The sequence below is a fragment of the Anas platyrhynchos genome, chromosome 4 (assembly GCF_047663525.1).
Source record: "Anas platyrhynchos isolate ZD024472 breed Pekin duck chromosome 4, IASCAAS_PekinDuck_T2T, whole genome shotgun sequence".
In the NCBI taxonomy this organism is placed as follows: Eukaryota; Metazoa; Chordata; class Aves; order Anseriformes; family Anatidae; genus Anas; species Anas platyrhynchos.
Window position 1 is genome coordinate 18,331,820 of NC_092590.1, and position 24,323 is coordinate 18,356,142.

General features: G+C 43.3%; 1 protein-coding gene across 9 annotated transcripts in view; it reads right to left on the bottom strand.

The window, feature by feature from the left end:
- SLC4A4 (solute carrier family 4 member 4) overlaps positions 1–24,323 on the bottom strand; it is a 235,204-nt gene that overhangs the window by 94,561 nt on the left and 116,320 nt on the right. For 6 of the 9 annotated variants that reach the window (XR_011809315.1, XM_038178960.2, XM_072038018.1 and 3 more), the window contains 3 exons: positions 9,673–9,808; positions 3,035–3,195; positions 153–332 (listed from right to left, as the gene is read on the bottom strand). Coding sequence is in view for 8 of the 9 variants with exons in the window: in XM_038178960.2 (XP_038034888.1) it covers positions 153–332; positions 3,035–3,195; positions 9,673–9,808 (477 nt within the window). In the remaining variant the exon portion in view is untranslated. Of the gene's footprint in view, positions 1–152; positions 333–3,034; positions 3,196–9,672; positions 10,170–24,323 lie in introns of those variants that run through there. The other 3 variants (XM_072038017.1, XM_021266992.4, XM_072038020.1) reach the window with 2 other exon arrangements.

Consider the following 24,323-nt stretch of genomic DNA (forward strand, 5'->3'; position numbering starts at 1 on the left):
GAGCCCACCACTGATGTGTTATCAGCATGGGTCTTGCTATGCTAATTGTGGGTTAGAGAAGCATTATCATGGCAACGGAGTTAGTTTTTGGCGGGCAAGTTTGGTGGGTTGCTTTAAAACGGAAGGCTATAGCCAGTTAGCCTCTGCATTACCATTATCGGGGTTGGTAAACATCCTACTTGCACTGGAGACGGTCTTTCCAATGTCTGCCAGAGAGCGCAGGTTGGACTTCTTGGTCTGGTGCCGGTGCTTCCTGAGCAGCGTGTAGGTGACTTTGTCCTTCGCGTCAGATTTCAAAAGCCCCGTCTCTATCTGATTGTCAACAATCATTTCTGTTGCACACAAAGGGATGAGGAAGAGAGGAAAATGAATGACAAAGCACAGAACTTGGCTACATTAAGGGATAGCTGGGAGAGGGAGGTAATTATCACCCTCCTATTTTGAAGTCTTTCCTTCCCATCTGAAAGCTATCACCAGGTTTTACCATTTCATTTCTAATGGCATTCTCCTCTAATCATTTATTTTGAAATGAAAGCAGTGTTTTTGTCAAGAAAAAACCATCAGCCACCAACACACACCTTTTCCACCCAAACTCCCTTGTGTCATTTCCATAAATGCCACTCAGAGGGCTTCAAATCAACTCTTCCCAGGATAAGATGGTTCTTAGGTCAGAGGAGGGACTCTGCTCCAACCCTGAGGTTTTGTAAAGAAGCTGCAGCTACACTGTGAATTCCAGGACAATCCCCAAAATAGCATGGTAAAACTTCTGTCAGATTGCACAAGGCTTGAGTTCACCTCGCAGGCCCCCGATAAAAACCTCATCTAACTGCAGGAAAAAGTCCTGGAGACGAGCCACTAATTAAATCTTTCATTCTTAGAACTAAAGTAAAATGACAGCAACTACAAAAGGCAGAACTTGCTCCCATTTTCACAGGACATATTATGGGACTTAGCCCTTAACTGAATCACCACAAAAGAACAACATCCAACTCACTGCAAAGACTGCTCACTTTCCATCAACTCTCTCTTCTCTGTTCCTCTGTCCCAAGGGGGGAGGTAGCCAGATATATTTAAAAAATCACTATTGTGCATTAAATCTCACATTAAGCTGTTCCCTTTATTACTTCAGTTAACGTGCTGTCCCCTCGGGGAATGTGGCAGCTCTTATTTGTCTACCAGTAACTTTTATTTGTGCTAATAATAAAAGTTATGTGAAAGTGGAGGCAGAACATGCATCACATTTGCTAACTCAGTGAGTCAGAAAGTCATCTTCTATATGCTGCTACCCAAGAATTAATGCCTCTCAAATCACTAGGGAAAAAAGCCTAGTCCTTCCACCCTAACTCAGAAAAGAATGATTATAAGCACGTAGGTATGGTTACAAAAATGTTTGGCAAAAGTTTTATTTTTGTAAGGTGCTGGTTTTCTGCATGCTTTCATTCATATTTTTTGTTAGTGATTTTTGGAATACTTCCTTCAGAACAACATGCCTTTCTTCATCAAGTTTATCTTTCTCCATCTGGCAAGTATTTATTCCCTTTCGTGCTTCTGATATAACTCAAGTCAACAAAGAGAGCTCTGTGCATTTTACTTTCCTGCCTGTCACTGCTGAACCTCAACAAAGTGATCATGATTAAATACTTCTGGAAAGCAGGTCTGCAGTCTTCTTAGACACCCCTCTGTATCTGATTAAAGAACCTGGACCTATAACAGCAAAAATAGCCCACTCGGGACAGTGGTACAGCAACAGCAGTCACCGATTTGTCATTTAGTCTCTCGGAAATTAGGCTTGACTTGGATGGTGAAAAGGGTTTTTTGAGGTGACATCTCAAAGTGACTTCATCCAGAATAACTTATTTTTTAAAAAATTTTGCAATGCTGTGCACTGGGATACAAAAATAGAAATAAAAGAAAATTAATGCCACCACAAGCACCTACAAAAAAAAGTTCAAAACTCGGTAGACAATATAAACGCAGCTTCTCTAATTCCAAGTCTTACAAACTAATGCAACACATGTCACCTGATAATTTTATGCCAAGCCTGAGTCCTGAGATTATGACTCAAAGCACCGAGTTCTGGAGTGTTTTTATTTCATTTTGTTCCTCTAAACCTCTTTCACATAATGCCTACCAAACGCAGTGTATTGTTTAAATGTACCTCCACTGGATGGCTCACTTCTTAGGTTTATTTTAGATGCCTTTTACATGTCATCAGGAACATGGTATAGCTCTTGGCAATGTCACTGAGTGTCATCCCGGGCCACAGCTATTTTGACTGAAAAAAAACTGCCATCCCATTCATCAGAATCAGCTGATCCTGTGACTGCTCTTCACCCTCCTTTGCCAGAGGGGAGTGCTCCCATTTCACACAGACCCTTCACCTGCTTTTAGCAACCCACCCTGGAAACTCACCCAAAACCAGTCTGTGGTCTGACCACGAGGGCCCAAAACTGCAACTGTTCTTCTCAGAGCAGTACCTGCTGGGCACTTCTAACCACAGAGAGGTAGCCTTTTAAATGCTACATTTCTGGTAGTAAACATCGATTGTCAGTGTATGCCTTTCCTTTCACACACATGTGGTAAATGTTGGATACCTACTTCAAGATCCAACTGATTCTATATAGTTCAAGGTAAGCATAATTATCACTGAAGTGGATTCTTTCACTCTTCTTCTAAGTTGAGAAGACTCCCTTTCATTTATTGGTTATCCACCTCCAAGTACTTTCTAGTTTTCCCTGTCACTCCTAGGAGGATTATTTCTTCGTTTTACTTCTTTAAGGAAAAAGTAGTGCTTTCATCAGGCAGTGAAAACGGATGGACTGCCTCAAAGAGAGGGGGAAAAAGCCTGGGATCTTCCAACATGGTTATTTCACACTTGATTCCAGGAAGACTGTGGAAATAATAAATTTTCATGTGTTTTTCTGGGGGGTAAAACAGTTATGCTCAGTCCCTTGCCTTCGAAGGAAACCACTATCAAGGTTAATTAACAGTTTTAGGGCATTGTTTAGGGAAAGAGCCAAGGAAACTTACTTACCCACCACCTGAGGGAGAGAAGAGGCCTCCATATCCAGCATTATCGAGCCCTTCTCTATACACGTCCTTAACTCAAACAAGCTGTGCAGAGACAATGTGGCCACGTGAGGTTTACTCCATCGTTCCCCACCTTGTTCTACCTTCTCCTCGAACTTTATCCACCTGCAAGAGGGCAGAGCAATGAGACTGTTGAAGTTGTTGCTCCCTCCTATCCTTGCAGACTGATCTGAAAGAAGCAACACAGCTGAAATATCACAACTTACTGACAAGTTCAAGCGCACACATTTTCCCACACATCCCTAAGGCCACAAATCCATGATCAAGTTGCAAAGGCTTAATGAGTTGGTATGTGTTAGGTGAGCAGTGATAATGCTGTATCTGCTTGTAAACTATCCCAAATGTAAGGTAAAACACGTTATCTTCAATAGCTTTCACCAAGCCTTAAACTAGCCTTAAACTAACACAGTTTACCTCATGTTTGCTCCAGGCCAAGTAGTTTCAACAACTCAGCTGACACCCGCTAATTTCCTCCCTGGGCTGCACACCCAGTCCCTGACCCAGCGCTCTGCATCACGCTGAGTACAACTGCTCCACCAGATCCAAGCAAATCAAAGTCAGGTAAGTAAATTCACACTTAATAACTAAGCAAAAGTAGCCAGTGGTGAGAGGTGCTGATGGAAAGGATGGAAAAAATCGGCGTTTCTGGAAATAGAGTGACTTGCATTCAAGCATTCCAATCCAGACAATAAAATCTGAAAGCTTCACCTCCCGTTTAAGGAATCAGGTAAGCTTAGGGCAGGAAAAGTAGGAGAAAACTGCAGAGAAAGGTAAGGCAGAAATATCAGTAAATGGACCTCAGATTTTACATACCTCTTCTTTCATCTGCTCACAATTTGTAAACAAAAAGGCAGTATCTATATGGGATTATAACTACACCCTGCTCTAATATAGCCCGTTTTTCTCTTGGGCTCAGAGCCTTTACCAAGGCCGCACATAACAGTGGGTATTGAGCAGTGGGGCAGCAGGGGCACGGCGCAGAGATTTAACTCACACAAAGTTTCACACCCCTGCTGCCCAGAGCTCAAATCTGTGGTCTGCCAGCTGGAGGCAGAGAACCCTCTGCTGCCCATCCTCCTTGCCACAGGTCCCCTGAATAGGGCAAAGACATGGGTCATCTTCAAGTGTACGAGCACAGGAGAAGCACCAGGGCTTTGCCAAAACTCAGCAGCCTGGCCAACAGTCGGGAGCACTGCATGGTGCTGCCCAAGAGGAGCAGGCTGGCTGGAGGCAAAGGGCAGGGGAGAGCAGCATATCCCAAACAGACCCAAACATGTTCTGGAAGGAGCAAGTGAGCCACCAATGGAAAAGACAAATTAAGGGCTTCGTTGTTTCTGTGCTCTATCCATTGTTTAATCATTTAACAAAGTAGGTCTGAAAAAACAGAAAGCTCATCTCTCTAGTTGAAGATTAGAGCAAAGGTTAAATGCCGTTCTGTGCAAAATACTCTTTACACCCCTAAAACCATGTCATCACAGCAGGCAAGCAAGAGGTTTAACCCAGGGATCGCAACCCCGAGCTCCGCTGCTGCAGGCGGCTAGCCGGAGCGTGACCCGCTGCGGCTCCGCGCTGCCCTTGGCTCCTGCTGCTGCCAGCAAGGTGTTTGCACAGGTGGCCGGCCGGGGACTGCGCAAACAACTCCTTCTGTGGGACCCACAGGAGGAAATTTCACCTGGCTCAGGCTTTTGCTGCACTTATAAAAGGAAAAGAAATGGCACAGATCTTTTCCTTCATCGCAGCACCCAGCTACGGCTGTGCCGTGAACACAGAATGCAGGAAGATGTTTTAATGCAACCTGATTGCAAAGTACAAGTGCATTCTAATCCCGTCCCAAGATACTGTTTTAATATACTTGGCTAAATGAAAATTCCACTGAGTAATATAAGGGGATTACTAAGACAAAGAAAACATACATGTGAAGGTAAGGAAGTCACAAAGTGGCTCAAGAGAACATTATTAACGCCAAGTGAAATCATACTCCTAAAAAATGTATTACTTGAGGATTAATCAATTATGCTTTTCAACTGCAATAATCTCTTTTGAGACTTCATTATTCAAAAGTTGCTTTTTAACCCAAGCAGAGAGACTGAATTTGAGCTCTGAGTAACAAGGTTGTATTCAGCTCACACCACCTGGGTGTTTGCTAGGAAAGCACAGTGACTTGGGCACCTGCACATCCGTGGAGTTCAAAGGGTGTGTGACATGGTCACATACGTATGACAGCTTAGCCTGCAACAGCATAAAGGCTGCAAATTACAAGCATCTGTATTTTTGGTGAAAGTGTATAATTCACAATTATTAATATTTGCTTTCTGCAAACCAGTGCCAGTACTTGGTTAAGCAATGCTCTCCACATGGCTTTCCATATGCTTAATACATGTCTTCTTCTTTAGGGCTTTTTATTATTATTCCCTACTACATACTTCACCTAATTAAATACGCTGGTTTGCCAAGGACCACACAAAGCAAAGGAGGTTTACAAGGAGGCATCTTTAGTGTGAACTGAACTGAACCAATTTGGTGTGCTACTTCACTCACAAATGATACCTAAAGTGATAAAAATGAGCCAAACCTGAAGCAAAGGTAGTCCCAGACACCTCCCAGGAGCCAGAAGTGCCCACTTTGAAGGCAGATGGGGCTTTGAGGACACTGAACTGCGTGGTCACTCCTCGTTCCATTAGGGGGAATCATTGAAAGACCACTCCTGGTGCAATACTTTCCTAAGCTAACCTACCAGAAGATATCATGCTAGTGTGAAATTAGCATCAGCATCCCCTATCGTCGATAAAGACTTGGGGATACACCAGAAATATCTGTTAATATTCAGGAAATAAGTCTAAAGCATGCCAAGACAGAAATTTGGTACTTTGTACACTGTACATCTGTGCTATGGCAAAGATCATACACACCTGGTCACTGAAGTATCATCAAAAAAGACTTTGCAAACAAGGACACAAAATGTGCTATCAGAAACAGCCATCAACACAAGACCACACAGAAAAGCTCGCTCACACCCAGGAAGTTGCATGAGCAACCTCTGAACGTTGGAACAAATTGTCTGACTTTCAGGGTGGAGGAGAGTGGAAAGGAAAAAGAGAGAGACGTAGGGTTAATGCTTCCTATTGGGTGAATTTCAAATTGTACGTCCTGAAACAGAATTTCCTGAGTGTTGAAGGCAACTCTATCTGCAGCGTAACAGCAACGTGCTGTTTCAGGGCAAACGACTATCAACACTGTTACTTGTGAAAATTAACAACCAAATTTCTTTCATTATTTCTATACCCCTCTGATTTTTTACATCTCCATTTTCTTCCTTTCTACCACTTTTAATTCACTTGCAATAGCTAGTAAAAATTCTTGTGACCACATCAGAGAAGCAGCAAGGTACAGCAACCAACACCCATGTAGTGTTACACCTCTTGGGCCTTACTACACTGGCAGCTCCAGCAAAGCTGGCACTGTGGACTTCTGAATTCAGGACCATATAGGCATCACCAGCTCCAAAGGGCAGAGATTTGCAAGAAAAATCTGCCACCAGTGCACTTGGTCGCCTCCAGAAGAACACCTTACTCTTCAAATGCTTCTCTGGGAGCCTTCAGTATATTCAGTGTACACATACTGTGAAGACAGCTATTATCTCTGCTAGCCAGTATGCAGGACTTGTCTTTTTTATTTTTAAAGCCCTATAAAGGATTGCATAAAAGGCATGTTAATATTGTAATGGGGAAAGAGGTGAAGGATGTAAATGTACTGTTTGACAGAGCTTACATAAAGAAACAACCATAATTAAAGATTTTAAAAGCCTATCTGCCAACCCTTTCTGTCCTTGTCATTGTCACCAGGATCCTTTTGCCATCTCTCTGCCTTGCAGAATGGTGATCTCCACTATGGTGTGCACATCTTGGTTCCCAAATGTAATGGACTGAGCCTCAAAATAGCTGGTGGCCTCCAGCTGTCTCAGGTCTTTCTTTTCCTTTTACCAGCTTGCTCTGTATTCTTTAACTACTATTGAAGTGAAAACATTCACATGTTGGTGCAAGAACTTGTCCATCCACACCAAGTAAATCCACTATAAACACCAAAAAAAAAAAAAAAAAAAAGGAAAGAAGGAAAAAGAAAGAACAAGGAACACCCAGTGACCCAAATCTTTAGGTTACCTTTTAACAGCAATACACCTTCCCTTTTACTGCTCTATTTCTAATGCGTTTACAGGGCTGCGTTATGAAACACTCTACAGTAAAGATATTTTTCCAAAACTTCTCTTTTTTGTTAATCATGGCCAGACCCCATCACTAACATGTGACAGGACCACACAAAGGAGTAAGACATCCTCAAGCCCCGGTCATGGACTGATGTACTTACTATCTGAAATGTCACTGAGTGGGGTAACTCAGTAACTCGGGGGGTAACTATAGCCCATTTACACTGGGGTTGCAGCGCAGACAGCTGAAGTCACATGGATCAAGAGTCAAGCCATGCAATTAAAGATATTCTTCTGGAAGCACTTTAAAGTCAGTATCTTGAAGGTTGCTGCTACAAATGTTCCGTGACATGTTCCAGTTTTTCTGTTGATCAGAACACCTCATTTGCTAAACCCTGTCTCTCCTGACAGTGCCCACTCTATGCCAAATCTTAGACCATCAGCTGCAGTGAGTGGTAGAGCATGCAGCTCCTCTACCTACTAAAGCAGAGCAAGCCAGCTCTAGCTGGTATATTCTGCAGCAAGAGCCACTCGGTAGCTTACAGCAGGTTTTGTTTTGCTAGATTAAGTCATTTCAGGAAGATACTGAAAAATCCTGGACAATTATACGCTGTGCAAGATCACCATCAACAAATTACCATGAAAGTCAGGAAGTTAGCCAAGGTTAAGAATTTCACTGTGCTTCAACAGGTTGTACCGTCTTCAAGAATTTAATATAGATATGTATCACTCAAGGGAGAGAGGCATATATACAGCTGAATCTAGCACTTCTACTGAAGATGTATTTCACATGTGAAATCAGAAAGCATTTCCAAAAGGGAAGAAAACCTCCCTTTTTCTCTACAGCTGCCTGATGGTAAAAGAGCACCAGCATATCCCTCTGTAAGGTTCTTGGAATGTAAAAGCAGAGGGCTCTTGATAGATACTTCTCAAGACATATAAACGTTTTGTCATTTCTCATGCAGGACATGGGGTATCTTCCTCCTGATGGCTAATATTTGTGGACTTGAGGAAAATAGAGCTTCCCAATTTTTATATTTTGAAGGAGAGACCCAATATAGTGCTCAATATGAAGTGCACCATCAAGATCTGAACTGTGGAAGAGCCTTAACAAACTGTTATTAAAAACCCTTCTCAAAGGCTTATACATAAAGGAAAGCATAAATTGCCAGAAAAAGCAGAGGTGGGCAGTACACATGCAAGTACTGAACTAATGATAAGAGGGAAGAAGAGCAATAAAGGGAGAAAAGGATGACCAATAAGAAAGGAGTTAAAGAGTAAAGGTGAAAAGTCTTTAAATAGGCTCTACAAGTGACAGAGAAGTAAAAATAAAACAAGATAAGGGGGTAAGGGGGTAGGCGGTGGAGCAGTTCATTAAATCACAGGTAAAGAAGATTAAGGTAGCCAAACAACATTGGCTACCTCCAAACACAGTAGGTGCCCTTAAGACTGGAAGGTGGGGAAAGAGCTTAGCACGGCCACAATAAAGGAAAATGAAAAGCCCAAAGTTAAGAGAGAGGGATTGGGAACAGGGACAGGAAAACCCCAGGCTGCTCAGCAGCTAGGTAAGCACCTCTTTCTAGGGGAAGGTTTCAGACCTTCGCAGCAACAGCAGTTAGGGGCTTTACCTCTCAGGGCAAACCCAATAAAAAGGTTTTTGCTGTAGAAAAACTACACTTCACAAGGCAAGAAGCAGCCTTTACATCTTGAATCCAATCCAATCCAATGGCTCCTTCTATGTTGCTCAGAAATAAGCCATAAAAAACTTGTGTCAAACAAGGCAAAAAAACATGCCAGTCCTAACTCAGCACCATTAAAGAAATAGGGAGAGAACTTAGTCAAGAAACTCAAAGCAGGCAATCCAATCCAGCATTTAACACACCTTGAATAATTTGGAAGGGAAAAAAATAAACTTGAGGATTTTTTTTTACCTATTTAAAATTAATTTTATCAGTAACTCATTAGGAGAAGGACGCGGTCAAAACACTCCAATTTGTGGTGTGTGAATTTAAGTAATTATAGCAATAGAATTTAAGGAATTTAAACACATTTACAGAAGCTTTAGTCTGGCCACAGTATTGTTGATGTTTGCAATGCACTAGTAAGCCCATATCAATTTTGGATCTCCAGATGCAACCCATTCAAGTCAATCTGGCAGTCTGATTTTTCTCGTTGTTGTTTTAAATTAATATTTACACAAATCCATGAGTTCTCTCAGTTATCCAAGAAAGGTAAATTCACCTGTATGGATTTCTTTCTGTAGACTTCCCAAGCCATTCTGTAGCATGGACATTACCCCCCTTGAGTGCTAAAGAGGAATCTTCCATGGGGTTTCTGAGTAGCTGCCCTTCCCTTTCAGGGTACAGTTAAAAACAACTCACCTGGCAGTCTCTTTCCATTCCATCTCTTGTCCATCAACAGCCAGAAGCTCATCCAGCTCCGTGAAAAGCTGCGGGGGTGCTGGGCTGTCATCTTCCTCTCCAAGAATGAAGCGGACGCGTTCGGCAGCGGGGGAGACTGCAGAGGTGAAAATACTGCGGTTAACAGCCTGAGGGATGACCAGGGACGTGCGGCTCTTTTCCTTTCCCTTCTCCCCAAAGCCGTTCAGCTGTTTCTCCAGGCTGTCTTTTCCATTTGACATCCTAGTTGTGGTCGGAGGGGCGTGAGGGAGGGTTCGTGTATCTCCCTCTCCTCCCTTCCTTGCTTCTCACTTACTTCTTAAAACTTCAAGCTGGGAGTAAAGTTCAGGAAAACTTGCCTCTTCCTACAGTCCTTAACTATGTTACAGCAATTTGCAGCCCTTGTAAAAAAAAAGAGCTATCAAGCTCAAAACCAATATGCTCTATGGTGCGTGCCCAAGGACCTTTAGTACTCTGATCAGCTGAGATCCTTAGCCCCCGTTTTTATATGACGTAGAACCAGTTTCAGCCAAACTCTTTTGGGGCTTACTGTGACAGCATCCCATAGCCAGCTTTCCCCTCCCTGTCAACATGGCTCATGCTCTCATTGGCCTGCAAGGCAAGCCGTAACCTTCCCAGACCTATTGCTAGAAAACACAGGAATATTTAACAGAAAGTTTGTGTCATCTATACATGAAGAATGTGCCTGAATGCATTTAGTCAGGCACCAGTGCACTGAAAAAAAACACAGCTCTACCCATTGGGAAACGACTGCCCATTTAGGCAGAAGAACCTAGGTTCAACACATGCTCTTTTGGTAGTGCAAGTGAAGTTCATTTGTGTTTCTACCTAACAGAACCCCCCTCCTGGTTAAGAAATGGACATGACTCAAAATTAAAAACTGAAAACCTCGCTGTGCACATGCCAAGACCTAAGGGCATCTCCCAGAGGCAACTGGGGCTCGTGCCACCAAAGCAGCATTGCTGGAGGACCTCATGGGGTCTACAGTTTTGTTCTTGTCATATCACCTTAAAACAAAGGTGCGATACTGGGCAATTTTAAGACAGACATCCTTTCTGCTGAATGTTTATTAGCATTAGAGTTAAACAGCAGACTATGAACTTTGAACAGTTCTGCTAAAAACTCCTTTCTTTTCAAAAGATCAGCTGTCTGGCTGTTGCAATATAATTAATTACACCAGGTGTCCAATCACCATTGATTTTTCCAGGGTAAGCAAAGTCTCAATTTGTAATGTGAAAAAAGAAACCAATAGGAAACATGGCCTTTTTGTTTCTTTTTTTCTTTTTTTTTTTTTAAAGAAGCCTTCAATTATTAAGCAATCATTGATGCAAACTTAATTTCTCACCAGCTAGTACACTTTTATAATAAAAAAGCTTCTTTTGTCCCTATTGAAAGTACATTTACAGTTAAAGAAAATACTTTAATGGAACTATCTTTTCTTATTATTATTTTTGCAGTTGGTGACATTTTCCCCCTGTTGCACTGGTTTTAACGCTCCCAATTGCAGTAATACAGCAGTAGGGACACACCTCACTGAAGGGAACATTTTTTTACCCAAAGCTTTGGAGCCAATTGCAAGTTTTGCTCAAGCTGTTCAGAATGCTCCTGCAGTGAGAGAGAAGACCAGGCTTCCTTCTGAAAGCAAGGCGCTGCTCAAAACATTTTGTTTCACATATCTGAGTTTTGCTCCAAAATACCTACATGAATTAGAAGCCTGGCTGCCAGCTAGGTCCATTTTACTTCTCTCCACCTCCTTCCTCTCCTTTAAGGCTTTTCAGGCTCACTGGTCAGCAGTACATCGTGAGCTGCCCTTGTGATTCTCTCCTTTTTTCCATCGCAAAGGCCTCAGCAACACTGCCCTTCCTCACAGAAGCACCTGCCAGCAAGGTACACCAACCTCTGTGCTTCCCAAAGCTATCCTCACATCTGCACAGTCACAACACCTATGGCTCTGCAAAGTGGTGCTGGTCTAGAACTGTTTCCAGAAATCCACCATTTAGCCCACCAGCTTCTCTTCCCTGAGACGTGGCCCCAGCTCTTCACAGAACTGCACAGCACAACTCAATCCCAAACCCAAATAATTACAGCATGTACATCCCCGTGACTGCTCATGGCTGCCCCTTTCCCATGCCCACCATTTCAAGGGTACCATTTCACAAGCACAACATCCTCAGGACATGCACTAGACCAGCCTGTGTGTCACTGTTACGAACACAGGCACTATCACATATATCCTTCTGCCTTTTAATTGCAGGACAATAGGGCTTGACCCTTTTCGCTGATCATCCCAGCTTCCTAGCCTCATGGGACAGGTACTCAGGAGACAGCAGAGCCTGAGGACAGGCTGGATTTGCCACGATTGAGAGCAAGGTGTAAGGTGTGTGTATGAAACGTAAGTGAAAGCAACATAAACATACATCAGTAGAAAGCAAAGTTCACACAACCAGCTGATCCATTCCTTTGCTGCTATGTCACATAAGCAACATTGCCCGTGATTCAGTAAGTTTCCCAAATAAAAAAATACTGCTAAGCTGAATTTACAAAGACATTCAGTTCTTGGAAAATACACATTAACCCTTTTGGTAATTAGCACTCTTACATAAGCATTAGTTTCTACAATTTTTTATACTTTTTCTTCAGAAATGTTTCTCACAATCCGTGAGGTGCATAATAAGCATTCGATTACTTGACTTGGATGTAACAGATGCCCTTGGCAGAGCAGTTCCAGAATGTATCTGCAAACACATAGCCTTATGCATGAAAATCGTCCTTGCAATTATAAAAGCAATTTGGACTAAAAATCTGCATCTAAAACACATTGAAAATAAGCATTAGTATAAATAATAAAGATTTTCCTATTTCAAAAACCCAAATAGGTGTAACACTTGAGCTCATCTCCATACAGTCAGCTCAAATCAGCCATGGAGCCAGGAGTTTGTGCTGAAACCAATGCACCTGAGCACTAGGAGGCACGGCTCAAGTTCTTCTTTCACCAAACCACTTTGGCTTGGGGTAAATCATTTCGCTGCTCAGGCCCTCAGCTCCTCACTGCCACATACCAGCCTCTCTCTTCCTGCTCTATTCAAATCGCACATGCTTCAGGGCAGAGATCTCACCGTGTGTACATTTGGGAAAACACCTACTAAAGCCAAGTCCAAAGTTTCAGCTAAGGCCTTTAAATACCACTGTACTGGCAGACTGGTTATCAGCACTTGGGTTTTTTCCATTTATTTTGCTCTAGTGTTTCAGACATGTACACAGACATGTGCCCCCTCCACAGCACACTACGGACAATAAAAAGATGACAGCTGGCCAAAAGAACACCAAACAGCTTACAGCATGAACCTGCAGACTTCCACAACATGCTTTTTCCTCCTCCTTTCATTGGGGATAATTTAGCTCAAGGAAAAAAAGAACAAAAACAGTAAGTGGCTGCCATTCTCCAGCCACTTGGTGGTTTCACAGTGATGGAAATAGTCTAGGTGACTTAGACTTCAGCTCTTTGCTGACGGTGTCTGACTCTGCAGTCATCCTCCAGATGAAGAGCAAGCCCTGCTGGCAGGGAACCCATCAGATACATGTTCCATCAACTTCCCTCTCAATCTGCACTAATGGCTCTCAATATATTCTTAACAGAATTTAAATATCACAGCCAGAAAAGCTATAAAATAAATTTATATCCTACAGCTTCAAAAAAAGCAACTTGGAGCACAGCAAGAGGCTGGTGCATTAAGCAGCCTGTGAGAGAAGTGATTACAGGGCTGCTGAGGGCATTGCTTGCAGCCAACAAGAAAATTCTGTCTTTCCACTCATTTTGTTATCATTTGGTATTATGTGGAAGTGTTACTGTGATGCCTGATCCCATAGCACGGTAATTCCACAACTGGCCAGAAAAGTTTGCTCACTGGGCTGTACCATGTGAGGAGTTACAGAAGTGCCCCCACCCCATCTGGACAAGCAAGGTCTCCCCTTCTTTTTCTTCTTCCTTTTGTTTTTGCTAATTTCAGATTAGCTGCATTTAGCACAACTGATAAGGTTCAAAATCCAATTAAGGAATTTGCTGGGTCACAGGTCTCCTATGGCTTTGCTTTGCCACATGTTCTTTATTGCGATTTTGTAGGTTAATGGGCCGTTTATGGGTTGTTTATGTGCTCTTTAGCAAGGAGAACATATTTTCATCTTAATCTCCCCAGCGAACACTGTGTGCTGAGTGCGGGGTGGACAGCTGAGTATCAGGCTTAAGAGCTGCAGAGCAATTAACCTGGGGGGTGAACCCTGCAGAGCTCCCCCTGCCCGACCTTTGAGCACCGGCCCCACCGGCCTCCCCAAGCCTTGACCATCACCTTTGCTTCTCCCTAACCCAGCCACTTTGGGAGCTGCTGAAACCAGCACTGCCAACGGCAGCATCGCCTGCCACTGCTGAGAGGTCTTCTTTTTGCAGCTGTCTCATTCCAGCAACAACCTGATGAGCAACAGACATAAGTATCGGAGAAAATGCTAATCCACGGATTTAGATGGCTGGGATTATATTTTTCCCTGAATGGGAGAGGAATTAAGCTATCAAATGCAGATGGTAGAAGGCTCCAATACAACATTTAAATACAGGTATTGGCATCTGCTAACGGCACCTCCTACCTCCCCCTTTTCCCTTTCCTTCTCCCAAATTCAGGCAGAAGTGGTCCATGAAGCAGCTTATAAAGCAAATGACTTGCTGAAGAGAACGAACACATCAGCTCTTTCTCCTAGTTCAGTTCAGGCCAGTTATGAGTACAATTTATACCCTCAGGTTCCCAAAGGCAAAATCAATCTCCATCAGCACAGAGAAATCTGAGGGAGAAATACAGAGAGACACATTGTGGCACGATGGCTTCAAATAAGGCCACAGCTGAACTTCCCAGCCCAACGTCAGCCCGACTTCTGCAATTGCTCGCTGTCTCAGGGAGCCCTCCCTCCCAGCCTGGCCAGATAAAGCAGCAAGCTCGCTGCCTGCAGGGCTCCCCGCAGCACGCAGAAATACCGGGGGGCTTCACAAGAGGAGCAAGTATCCTGAAGTCACCTCGTGCTTCAGTGCTGAGTTGCAAGTGCCTCACTAACCAGGGGTGAAACGTGATGCAGCGAGGAAGGTGGTTATAATCTGGTCCTCCACGTGTACGGTGCTTCCTCAGAATTAACTGGGAGGTACCCGTTTGTGATGATGTACAACTAAAACAGCCTCTTCTCAAATCAGCCAGCAGCGTTTCTTCCATGCGTTTTTTTCATTTTGTTTTTACTGGTAGTGTTTCTGAACACCGTTGTGACCTGCACCTCAGTCGACTGCTTCCTCCATCCAAGGCCAAAGAGCCCGTCTAACATTGGGTACTCCACCACTTAGAAGTACATCAGCAGCTACAGAAATCCCCACGAGACCTGGCATAAATCCTGCCTCAAAGCCTGTGGTAACATTATCAAAGAGGGTTATTTGTAAAACATGCTTTCCAAATACATTTATTAAAATGGGACATGATTACACTCCCATTAATTTCTGGGGTTGCCCTCAGTCAGCCAAAACTCAGTTCAAATCAATCTCAAGTCAGAGGGAACAAGTTGAGTTAAACACCTGTGCGGACGTTCTTATCAGATTTTAGGTGGTTTTCTTTCTAGTTTACCTGACCTCACTTCCAAAACGAATCAATTAACATTAAACAACTTTAATTCTGCATGTTAATGTCTCTACAAGACCTTATCCCGTTTAATCCTTTCTCTGAAGATTTATACCTTTGATCAGTTCCCATTCACATTCCTGAGTACTCCTGCATAGACACGCCCTGGAGTTTGAACACTTTTACACACAGTTCAAGGCACTATCCAGAGGCAAATTTCCACTAAGGATAGCTGATGACAAAAACCCAGGCTTTAGTCAATGTTACTAACGAGAAGAATGAAGCAGGCAGTTTTCACAAAAGTCATGAAACAATTACACAGATGGCGTGGCCCATCCCGTACCGAAGTTTTACAGGTTTCTGGTCTGCTCCCCTCCACAGCACAACCCCTTCTCTAGGCATTGTACCTAGCAGATAACAAGAAGTTAAACACAAGCACAGAGCTGGAGAATACAAGGACAGTGGAAAAGCTGCTCCCAAGGAGGGGAGCTTGGAAAAAATGGCAGCTCCCTTAATTTTGACTCTCCCATCATACAACTTCCAGCTGCAGTATAGACTGTAGACCCTTACTATCTCCCCTTGATCCCCTTTCATAACAGGGATGTAATGAGAAGCAGCAGTAACCTGGCCCAATGCTGATTAACACTTTACTGATAAGACCAGAATTCACACTATCTTGATTCTGCAGTAAGATTTTTTGCTCTGCATCTTGCTTGATTAATATAAGCAAGGCAGTTTCGTCACGCAATTTGGCAAAAATTGAGGAAGAAAGCTTTTGAATAGAAAACAAGGTAAGATTTGAAAGGGAGATTGTAACAGGAGATGGAATTCCCCCAGCTAAAAGCAAGCAGTGAAGGCTTTCACAGCTCACAGCTCTACCAGCTTCCATAAAACACTAACCAACACAGAGTCATGGCTAAAAGCAGAGACTGAGATTGTCATCATGGACATCTTCACAGCTCACATGTGGTATCTGACACAGGGACAAGGCAAAGGACCTGCTCCCACTTTACTCGTAACACTGTTCAATGTGTTTGGAGCACTGCCCATGTTGAAGCACAGCACACAGACTCTCTCTGCTATTCTTGCACTTCTATAGGTAAGGACAACGATCTACATGTAGAATCTGCTTCACAGCAATGCCTGCACCTTAAAATTTGATCAGAGACCACACATTGGGCCTCCCCTAGGCTCCTGCTCTGGATGACCAACTCTCCAGATAATCACTACAAGCCAACGTTAGAAATTTCTTTTCCTATGAAGAAAAATGATTCCTTTTTGACCGTGCACACAGTGCTGGCTGGTAATAAGGCAGATCAGATTTGCCCGCAGGATGAACTTGGCAGCCTGCAGGGAGCACTCACTATGCTACCAGGTCCCCTTTGGGGCCATCGCTCTCCCTCCTACAGACAACAAAAGCAGAGAAGGCAATTCAAGCCACTTGATCCATCCTGAAGCAAATATCCCGCATCCCTTGATCATGGCCCTTTCCAACATGTACTGAATAGCGCTGACTGCCTCTTGAATAATCCGTTTTTTGCTGGACTATTGTACTGCACGATTGTACATGTTCTGCTGTAAGCTCCTATGCAGCATGTGGCATATCTTAAGTCTTTGATCTGCAAAAAATCATCAGTATTAGACAAATGCTTACTAACAACACATTCTCTCAACAGCCAGAACGGCAGCCTTTATGTAATGATTTGCTAAGCACTCTCAGCTCCTTCTGTCTTCAGCGGTGTTGTGATAATGCACAGACCTTATGTCTCCAGGTATTTTATTGAAGCATTCCATGGAGGTATTGGGACACTGAAAAGATCGTTCTTCCAAAAACGTCCTAAATCTACTCATTTCTAGCAGATAGGGACAAGTGGACAAGGTGAGCAATGGAGACTATCAGTCTGGCAGCCTCTTAAGTAAAAACACCATCAGCTAATGAAGAAGTCAGTCAGCCTTAACATAAAAGACATTGCCTATAGAAGAAGAAACACCGCTAATTCTGAACACACTTATGATGGAGGGATCACTGCATGCTACACCTCTAGTCTGACTATGAACCCTTCTCAGCACTGCTCCACTTGAGAAACACTGCCATTTAACTGCCTTTAAAAATCGGTGCCTGCTTTTTTCAGCTGCAGACAACAAAAATAACAGCGATGTAACATGTCAGGGGCCGAGGCAGCTGTATATTCCAAATGGAATGCATTATTAACAGCCTTGCTCAGATACATCAGTAGCAAGCTAAGCCAGGCCAAATAGTTAATGTATTAACCACTCCGGTCTCTGCCTGCTCAGATCCACAAAAGGTTCCACTGATTTCAAGGGTGCAGAGTCGGGTGCATGCAGACCGCGTGATCCTCCGGGTGCTGGTCTGGAGTCAGGCCTGCTGTAGCTAGATGCCAATTACCGGTTAGTAGGTGCTGAACTGCCTGAAAAAAAAACAGGAAATTTCTCTTTATCACTTCTTTTCCCCCCTAGGTTCATCGCATGTAATTGGAAATAGCACTAAAGGCAGCGATGCCTTTGACACTTCTTTTTAGTGAATAGCTAACCCATCCTTCTGTACCACAGCCTATGCATCATAACAGAGCACGCTCTTTATAAACCCTGGCATGATATAAGCTATTCAACAAGCAATCCAGTACAAAATATGGATTACAAAGGTATTTTTTGACTAGTTCTGGAGGTCAGCCATCTTACTTAAAGTCATGTGAAAGTGCAACAGCAGCACATTTTTAAGGAGCTATTACTGAGCAGTTGCCAAATAGACTTCAATAAAGAAAAAGCTGCATCTAGAGAAAGCCTAGCTTTTTTCCTGAGCTTTGTAACATATCCCACTGTCACACAGATCTGGGATGCTGTCTGGAATCACACCTCGCTTGGACTTGAACAACAGTCAAGTCTCCAGTGAAACAATTTAGCAGCATGGTGGCTGCCATATATAGCAAAGTCCAAAAACTGTTCTGTAATTCTCAGTGGTTTTTTTGTTTGATTTTTTTAGGGGGGGGGGGACTTTTCTTTGTTTTCCTTTTTTAAAAACAGTATGGCTTTCAGAGTTTGTTTGCAGAGATGTTGCTGTTCAACTCCCTGTAATCCTGCTAGGGTCCCATTCAAGTACCTCAAATGTGCCCTTAACCACGTTCATGACCATATGTGGCTCCCCCAGTACTTCCACGGGCATTAATAGCACAGCTCGTGCATGAAGCAACTACTCAACATAAGATAGTACGTGAGAAAATTCCTTTTTATTTGGTGAGTAAAAAAAGACAGCACTTTTGTGTTCAACACTGCAGTGCAGCTCTCTTCTAAGATATTTTTAAAGCTATTTTGATTTGATGCAGTCCCTTAGCACTGTCATTCCCTTCCATTGGCCACAACAGTCCTACCAAACTATTAATTAATTTTTGAGCTCACCACTGATCATTTACCTGCACCTCCTTTTTTATGTAATGAATAATGAGGTGCAGTGATCTTTTTAAGGACACAGCCATAACAACTCTGGACTCTTTGTCTGAATTTAAACTTCCATGCAGTGCCAAGAAGAAATAGTCACCCTTCCCTTCCCTCTCTGTGCTTTAAATCCAGCCCTCCGGCTGCAAGACAATTTTATGCCTATTAAGCTCTTCTCACAAGCAGGATCTCATCGTAGTCTGTTTGTCCCGTTCAATCATCCTCCACATCAGCTCTGACCATTTCAGCACTTCTAGAAGTTTTCTTCAGCAAGGGCTCGATGGAGCAGAACAGTGTCGCAGAGGAAGAAAGCCAAGCACAAGCACGCGAATTTTCATTTTTTACTCCTCCAACTTTCCTGCATGCAGAGCCCTTCGTTCCATGTGTTTTTCAGCAGTGTCTCCAGCTGAAATTGAGCTGATCTCTGTTGCCAGGCAGTATTTCAAGGAGTACTGAATGTCTCTGGCATTCAACACTTTTTGCTTTCAACTCTTTTCATTCTGCCCCCTCTGTTTTAAATGTTGCCAAATACCTCATCCACTTCAAGCACGGAGGGAAAAGGGTGTTAATATTCCTAACAGGCATTGCAGGAGACCAACCTGGTGTCTGAGAGCAACATATATGCACTGAGAGGGTTCTGCAGACTCTTATTTCTTTATGATCAACTGCCTTGTGTCAAACTTGGTGTAGCAGGGAGATGCCATTCTGAGAGCACAGGCTCTTATTAGCTGTGAGGCTCAAGAGCACAAATTATTGCTGGGGGAGAGGAAAGAGGCAGAGCTAAATAAATTAGGTCTGATTTTGCCACTGCTTTGCATACATACAGACTTGAATACAGGTCTCTTGCTTGGTTTGAACAGAGTATGCAGCACACAGGCACTGAAACAATTAAAAGGGAAAAAGAAGTTACAAACAAACATCAAGTTATATTTATTGTTGATATGACTACAGCTGGTCTTCACCAGAGCTGGTAGTTGTGGTGGAAGACTGTATCGCTCTGGATGTGACAGAGATGACCGGTGTCTGTTGGCTGTTCTGACAAATGCACAGGCATTAATGCGAGCGTTCTGTAGCCTACATCGATTTGGTGCTTCTGAGCCCATCTCATCTTGAATATCAGCAGGAAGAAGGCGCCAGCCGCCTTTGAGATGCTTTGAAAATGCTCAGCGTTTCTTTTTTTCCATCACCTTCTGAAAAGCTTCATTCAGTGACAAACTGCCCTTCTGGCTCTTAAAGGTTAACAGCCACTTATCTAAAAAGCTACAAAGCCAGCACGAGAGTTCAGACAATGCTTTCATTGACTCTGAGAGCAGCAGGATCTGGCCTGAGAATCGTTACAAAACCAGTTAATTTCATGCTTTATTGCTGGTTCTCCACACACTTCCTCGCTGCAGCAAAGCAAGTGAGGTGAGGAAGATCCATCTCTTCAGACCTGTGCTTTGGGCAGCTTCCTTTATCCCATCTTTTAAAGCCTACCAAAAGCCCATCCTCAGCACTTCCCTCGCTTGGCATCCTTGGAGATGTTACGATCACCCTGACAAAAATTGTCACTGTACTGTAACTAGTGAGGCAAATAAAAGATTTTGGTGGATAAATTGTTTCTCTGAGGGAATTTTCTCTCTCCGAGTGAAAACAATTCAGAAGAGGGCATTCGCAGTGGTATTTCAGTAGCAGAAAGACCCTATTGAGATACAGACACAATAACCAGTTTCGTTCCTGCCTTTAAAAATTAACAACCGTTAACTTCAGGCTCCGCGTGGCTCCAAGCTGCCAGCAATACACTCCTTCCAACTGGCTTCCCAGAAAGAAACTCCTGATTTAACTTGTTCTTGAAAGCCTGGTGACATTTCTCCAGCTCTTGTTCTTTGCCGGTTTCCCCTTGCAACAGCAAGTAGCGTTCAAGCTTCTGCCTCCTTTTTCCTCCTAGCTTCACAGACTCACCCCCACCTCCAACATCAGCACCAAACCACCGCAAAGCAGGATTATGCTGGAAAACAACAGGCTTGCTGCTCCGCGGACACGAGCTGCACAAAGGTCTACACCTTGAGCTGTGCCCCACCACTCAGCAGAGCCCAGACACAAAAACCCATCCCTCCAAATAAAGCTCAGGGGCGCTGGGAACTTGAAAGTTGCCATAGTTAGATCAACTGCTGACAAGAGTAGCACGGAGGTATGTATTTTGATCCATTATACATAAGCCCCCAAATGGCAGATGATCTCTCATTAGCGAGAGGAAGGGATGTCCAGCGGCAGGGTACCACACAGCAGGCATTTCAGCAAATGGCAACAGCATAAAGCAAATGTTGGAGAAAGGAAGAAAAATTGAGATTAAAAAAAGGAAGCTTGTGAAACAAACAAACAAAAAAAAAGGCCGACAAAATGTTAATGAAAAATGATTTCAGGCTAGCAATGCATACCCTTCCTTGGCTGAAAGTCAACTGGCCAGATTTTGTGGTTAGCCTTGGCGTCTACCGCACCGAAGAGGAAAGAGCTCTTCTCATCTAACTCCAAAGTGCAAGAAGGAAAACTGACTCTGGCAAGCCAGTAACTTCAGTAGATTTGCTAAGGACTCACCTACCCTGGAAAGTAGTTTTACTGCTTTAAGCATGGTTCTGTAATTAAATCAGCCAAATGCAGGTAAAAGATTTTTCCACTTTTGGGAATGGAATATAACTAGGAATTATACTAGAACTGTGTGTGAGAAAAATAATAGTCCGTTATCCGAAGTATTTACACAGTAAAACTAAGCACGGGCCAGCTTTCAGCAAGTGACTGTACTGTAATTAAGATCAATATGCTCAGGAAAAGGATACTGCCAAAACCGAGGAAGAGAGAGAGCTAGTTCAAACACACCTAATGTTTTTCAGTGAAAGGGGAAAAATTTGGAATAGAATTCTAAGCAAGCAACATGGAGATATACATGCAGCAAACATCACAGCAGTAAGGCAGGGCAACTACAGAGAATAAGGTATCAAAGCCCTACTTCACTGCACCGTGGTGCTTAGGGACATGATTTAGTGGGTGATATTGGTGTCAGGGGGATGGTTGGACCAGGTGACCTCCGAGGTGTTTTCCAACTTCAATGATTCTCTGATTTAGGAATATGTCAGTTCTACCTAAGCTTAGGTCAAAGCAGAACTGGCAAACATGACATATAACAAAGACCCAAACAAACTGAAAAACTAGTACATAAGACAAGGAAGGAAAATGAATTATTTAAGAATATTAGCAACAGGAGCTTGGGAACTGGTGGTTCAAGGGGACCACTGTGGAGTGAGAGAGCCAATTAAGAGGATTAAAGATTTTGCAGAAAAGCAAAACAGCTTCTTCGTGTGAAACTTGACCGCATCAGTGAGTGGAAAGATGATTTTTCAGAAGCTAAAATGTGAGGCAGTTAGGGTATGAAAGTGCAGAAACAGGAAGACACAGACAAACTTATCAGCAATAAATGACGAAACACCTGGTGCTCATCCTAGCAGGACCCTGACCAACACTGGGGTTTTAGTAAGCTCTGGAACATTTTGTACAGCACGAACCTGAAAACACTATAATCAACCCAGCTAATCTAGCACACTTTACCACTGGATCCCACCAAGCCCACCAGAAAAAAAAAAAAATCTCATTATTTTATCCAATTTCCTTTTTTTTCTAGATGCCAGGTACTGCCCTTTGGAGATTTTCTACTGCTGTTCACCCACATTGTGGTTTCAAAAAGTGCACAAGGTTAGCATGCCTTTATTTTTCTGCCACGACTAAAAGCAGAGCGAATGTGAGCTGCCACAGCCTGTTCGGACTTACACAGACTGGGGCTGCTGCAGTTAAAAACAAACCCATTAGCAGAGTTCTCAGAACCCAAGCACTATTTAAGCAGATTTTTTTTTCTTTTAAGCTCCTAAATGCAACTGTATCAATTATTGTTTTATGTAATTGCCTAACATTTAATGTTTACAGCAACATTTTACAACTAATTTACATGTAGTTCACTAAATGCTTTAGGGTTAATTGGTCTTTTGTCGTGCATTAAGCAGTTTGTTAATTATTAGACAGTTGGGAGGAAAAAACAAGTAGGAGGTCAGTTTGAGGATGGCTTGGACCGAACAGAACAGCTGCTTGTAATTAGCAAAATGCACGGGGGTGATTTTTGCATAAGCATTGACCTTCCTCATGGTCAACCCCATGTTTAGCCCCACAGCAGGCAAGTCGCAAGGGAATGGTTTATTTTACAGGATCACAACGTCTCCTTTGTTCTACTTATGAGGATAGGATACAACAGGACTACTCATGTACTAACCTCATTGCTTACAGCATGTGCGTGTGAAGTGTAGATGAAACCATAGGAGGAGAGAGAGAAAAGATGCAGTTCCTTGCACTTGGCATGAAGAACCCAACAGGGAAGTTGTTTTAAACACACTCCAGGCAAAACAGATGAAGCGAACATCACAAGAAGGATCCAGAGGGATGCTTCCCAGAGAGGTACAGACTGGCTAACCCATCTTGTCCGTGAACATTTCTGCAGAAGGCTAGAGTGAATTATTTTCTCCAAGTTTTACTTGGTTTTGTACAAGAATTAAGGAGACACAAGTCCTATGGTTTGTAGTAGGGTTTGGATCAGACCTTGGACCTCCTTCCACAGCACACCAGCAATGCACACAGGACTGCAGAGCAGAGCACAAGACTTAACACCGTGGCTATCCTGGCAATATTAACATCCACTCAACACTGCCATCACTGGACATCAGCCTTTTCTGAATCGTGATGTTACCGCAGTTATCAGCACACTGCTCAATGCTGCTAAATTTCTGGACAGCAGAAAGCAGTTGGGAAGCTTTTGGAGTTTTCTCCATGAAGCAAGGTGCCCAGGTCTCACACAGATGCTGTAACACATCCACGCAACGTCCCACATATAAGTCTGGCTGCCGTAACAGGGAGTTGAATCCCAGCTTCCCTACTCACACCAGTGACTTGGTGCACACTGTTTAGCTAACAGCAAAGCCTTTATCCACCCCAGGCACATCAGAAGGCTCTCTAGCATATGGCAAAAAAGGATTTGGAGAGCCTGGGCCCTCCCTAGACAACCAGCAGCAAGTACCCAGATTTCCAAGTGTCCTGAAAAGAGAACATCCAGGCCACATCCCAATACTGTATCGGAGAAAGAATCATTTTGGTGCTGAAAGGGCTCCCAAGGACATGTAACTGTTCTCTGCTCAGAGCACGGTCAGCCCCGAGGCATCCAAACAGACCAGAGTGACTTGTGAGAAATACGGCAGTGTGACTCCTTGGGGCTCTATTCTGCCTTCACTTTTATCTAATGAAACAGCACTTTGGGCATTATATCCTAACTTTGAAACCAACATTAATAACGTAATTACCAAGTTGGCCCTGCTTGGAGCAGAGGTTTGGACCAGATGACCTCCACAGGTGCCTTCCAACCTAATTTGTTCTGTTCCATTAGTGAACTCCACATCCAGCTAATCTCCAGTCCAGTTATCACATCTGCTGCCCAAACACGAGTGCTTTGCCAGG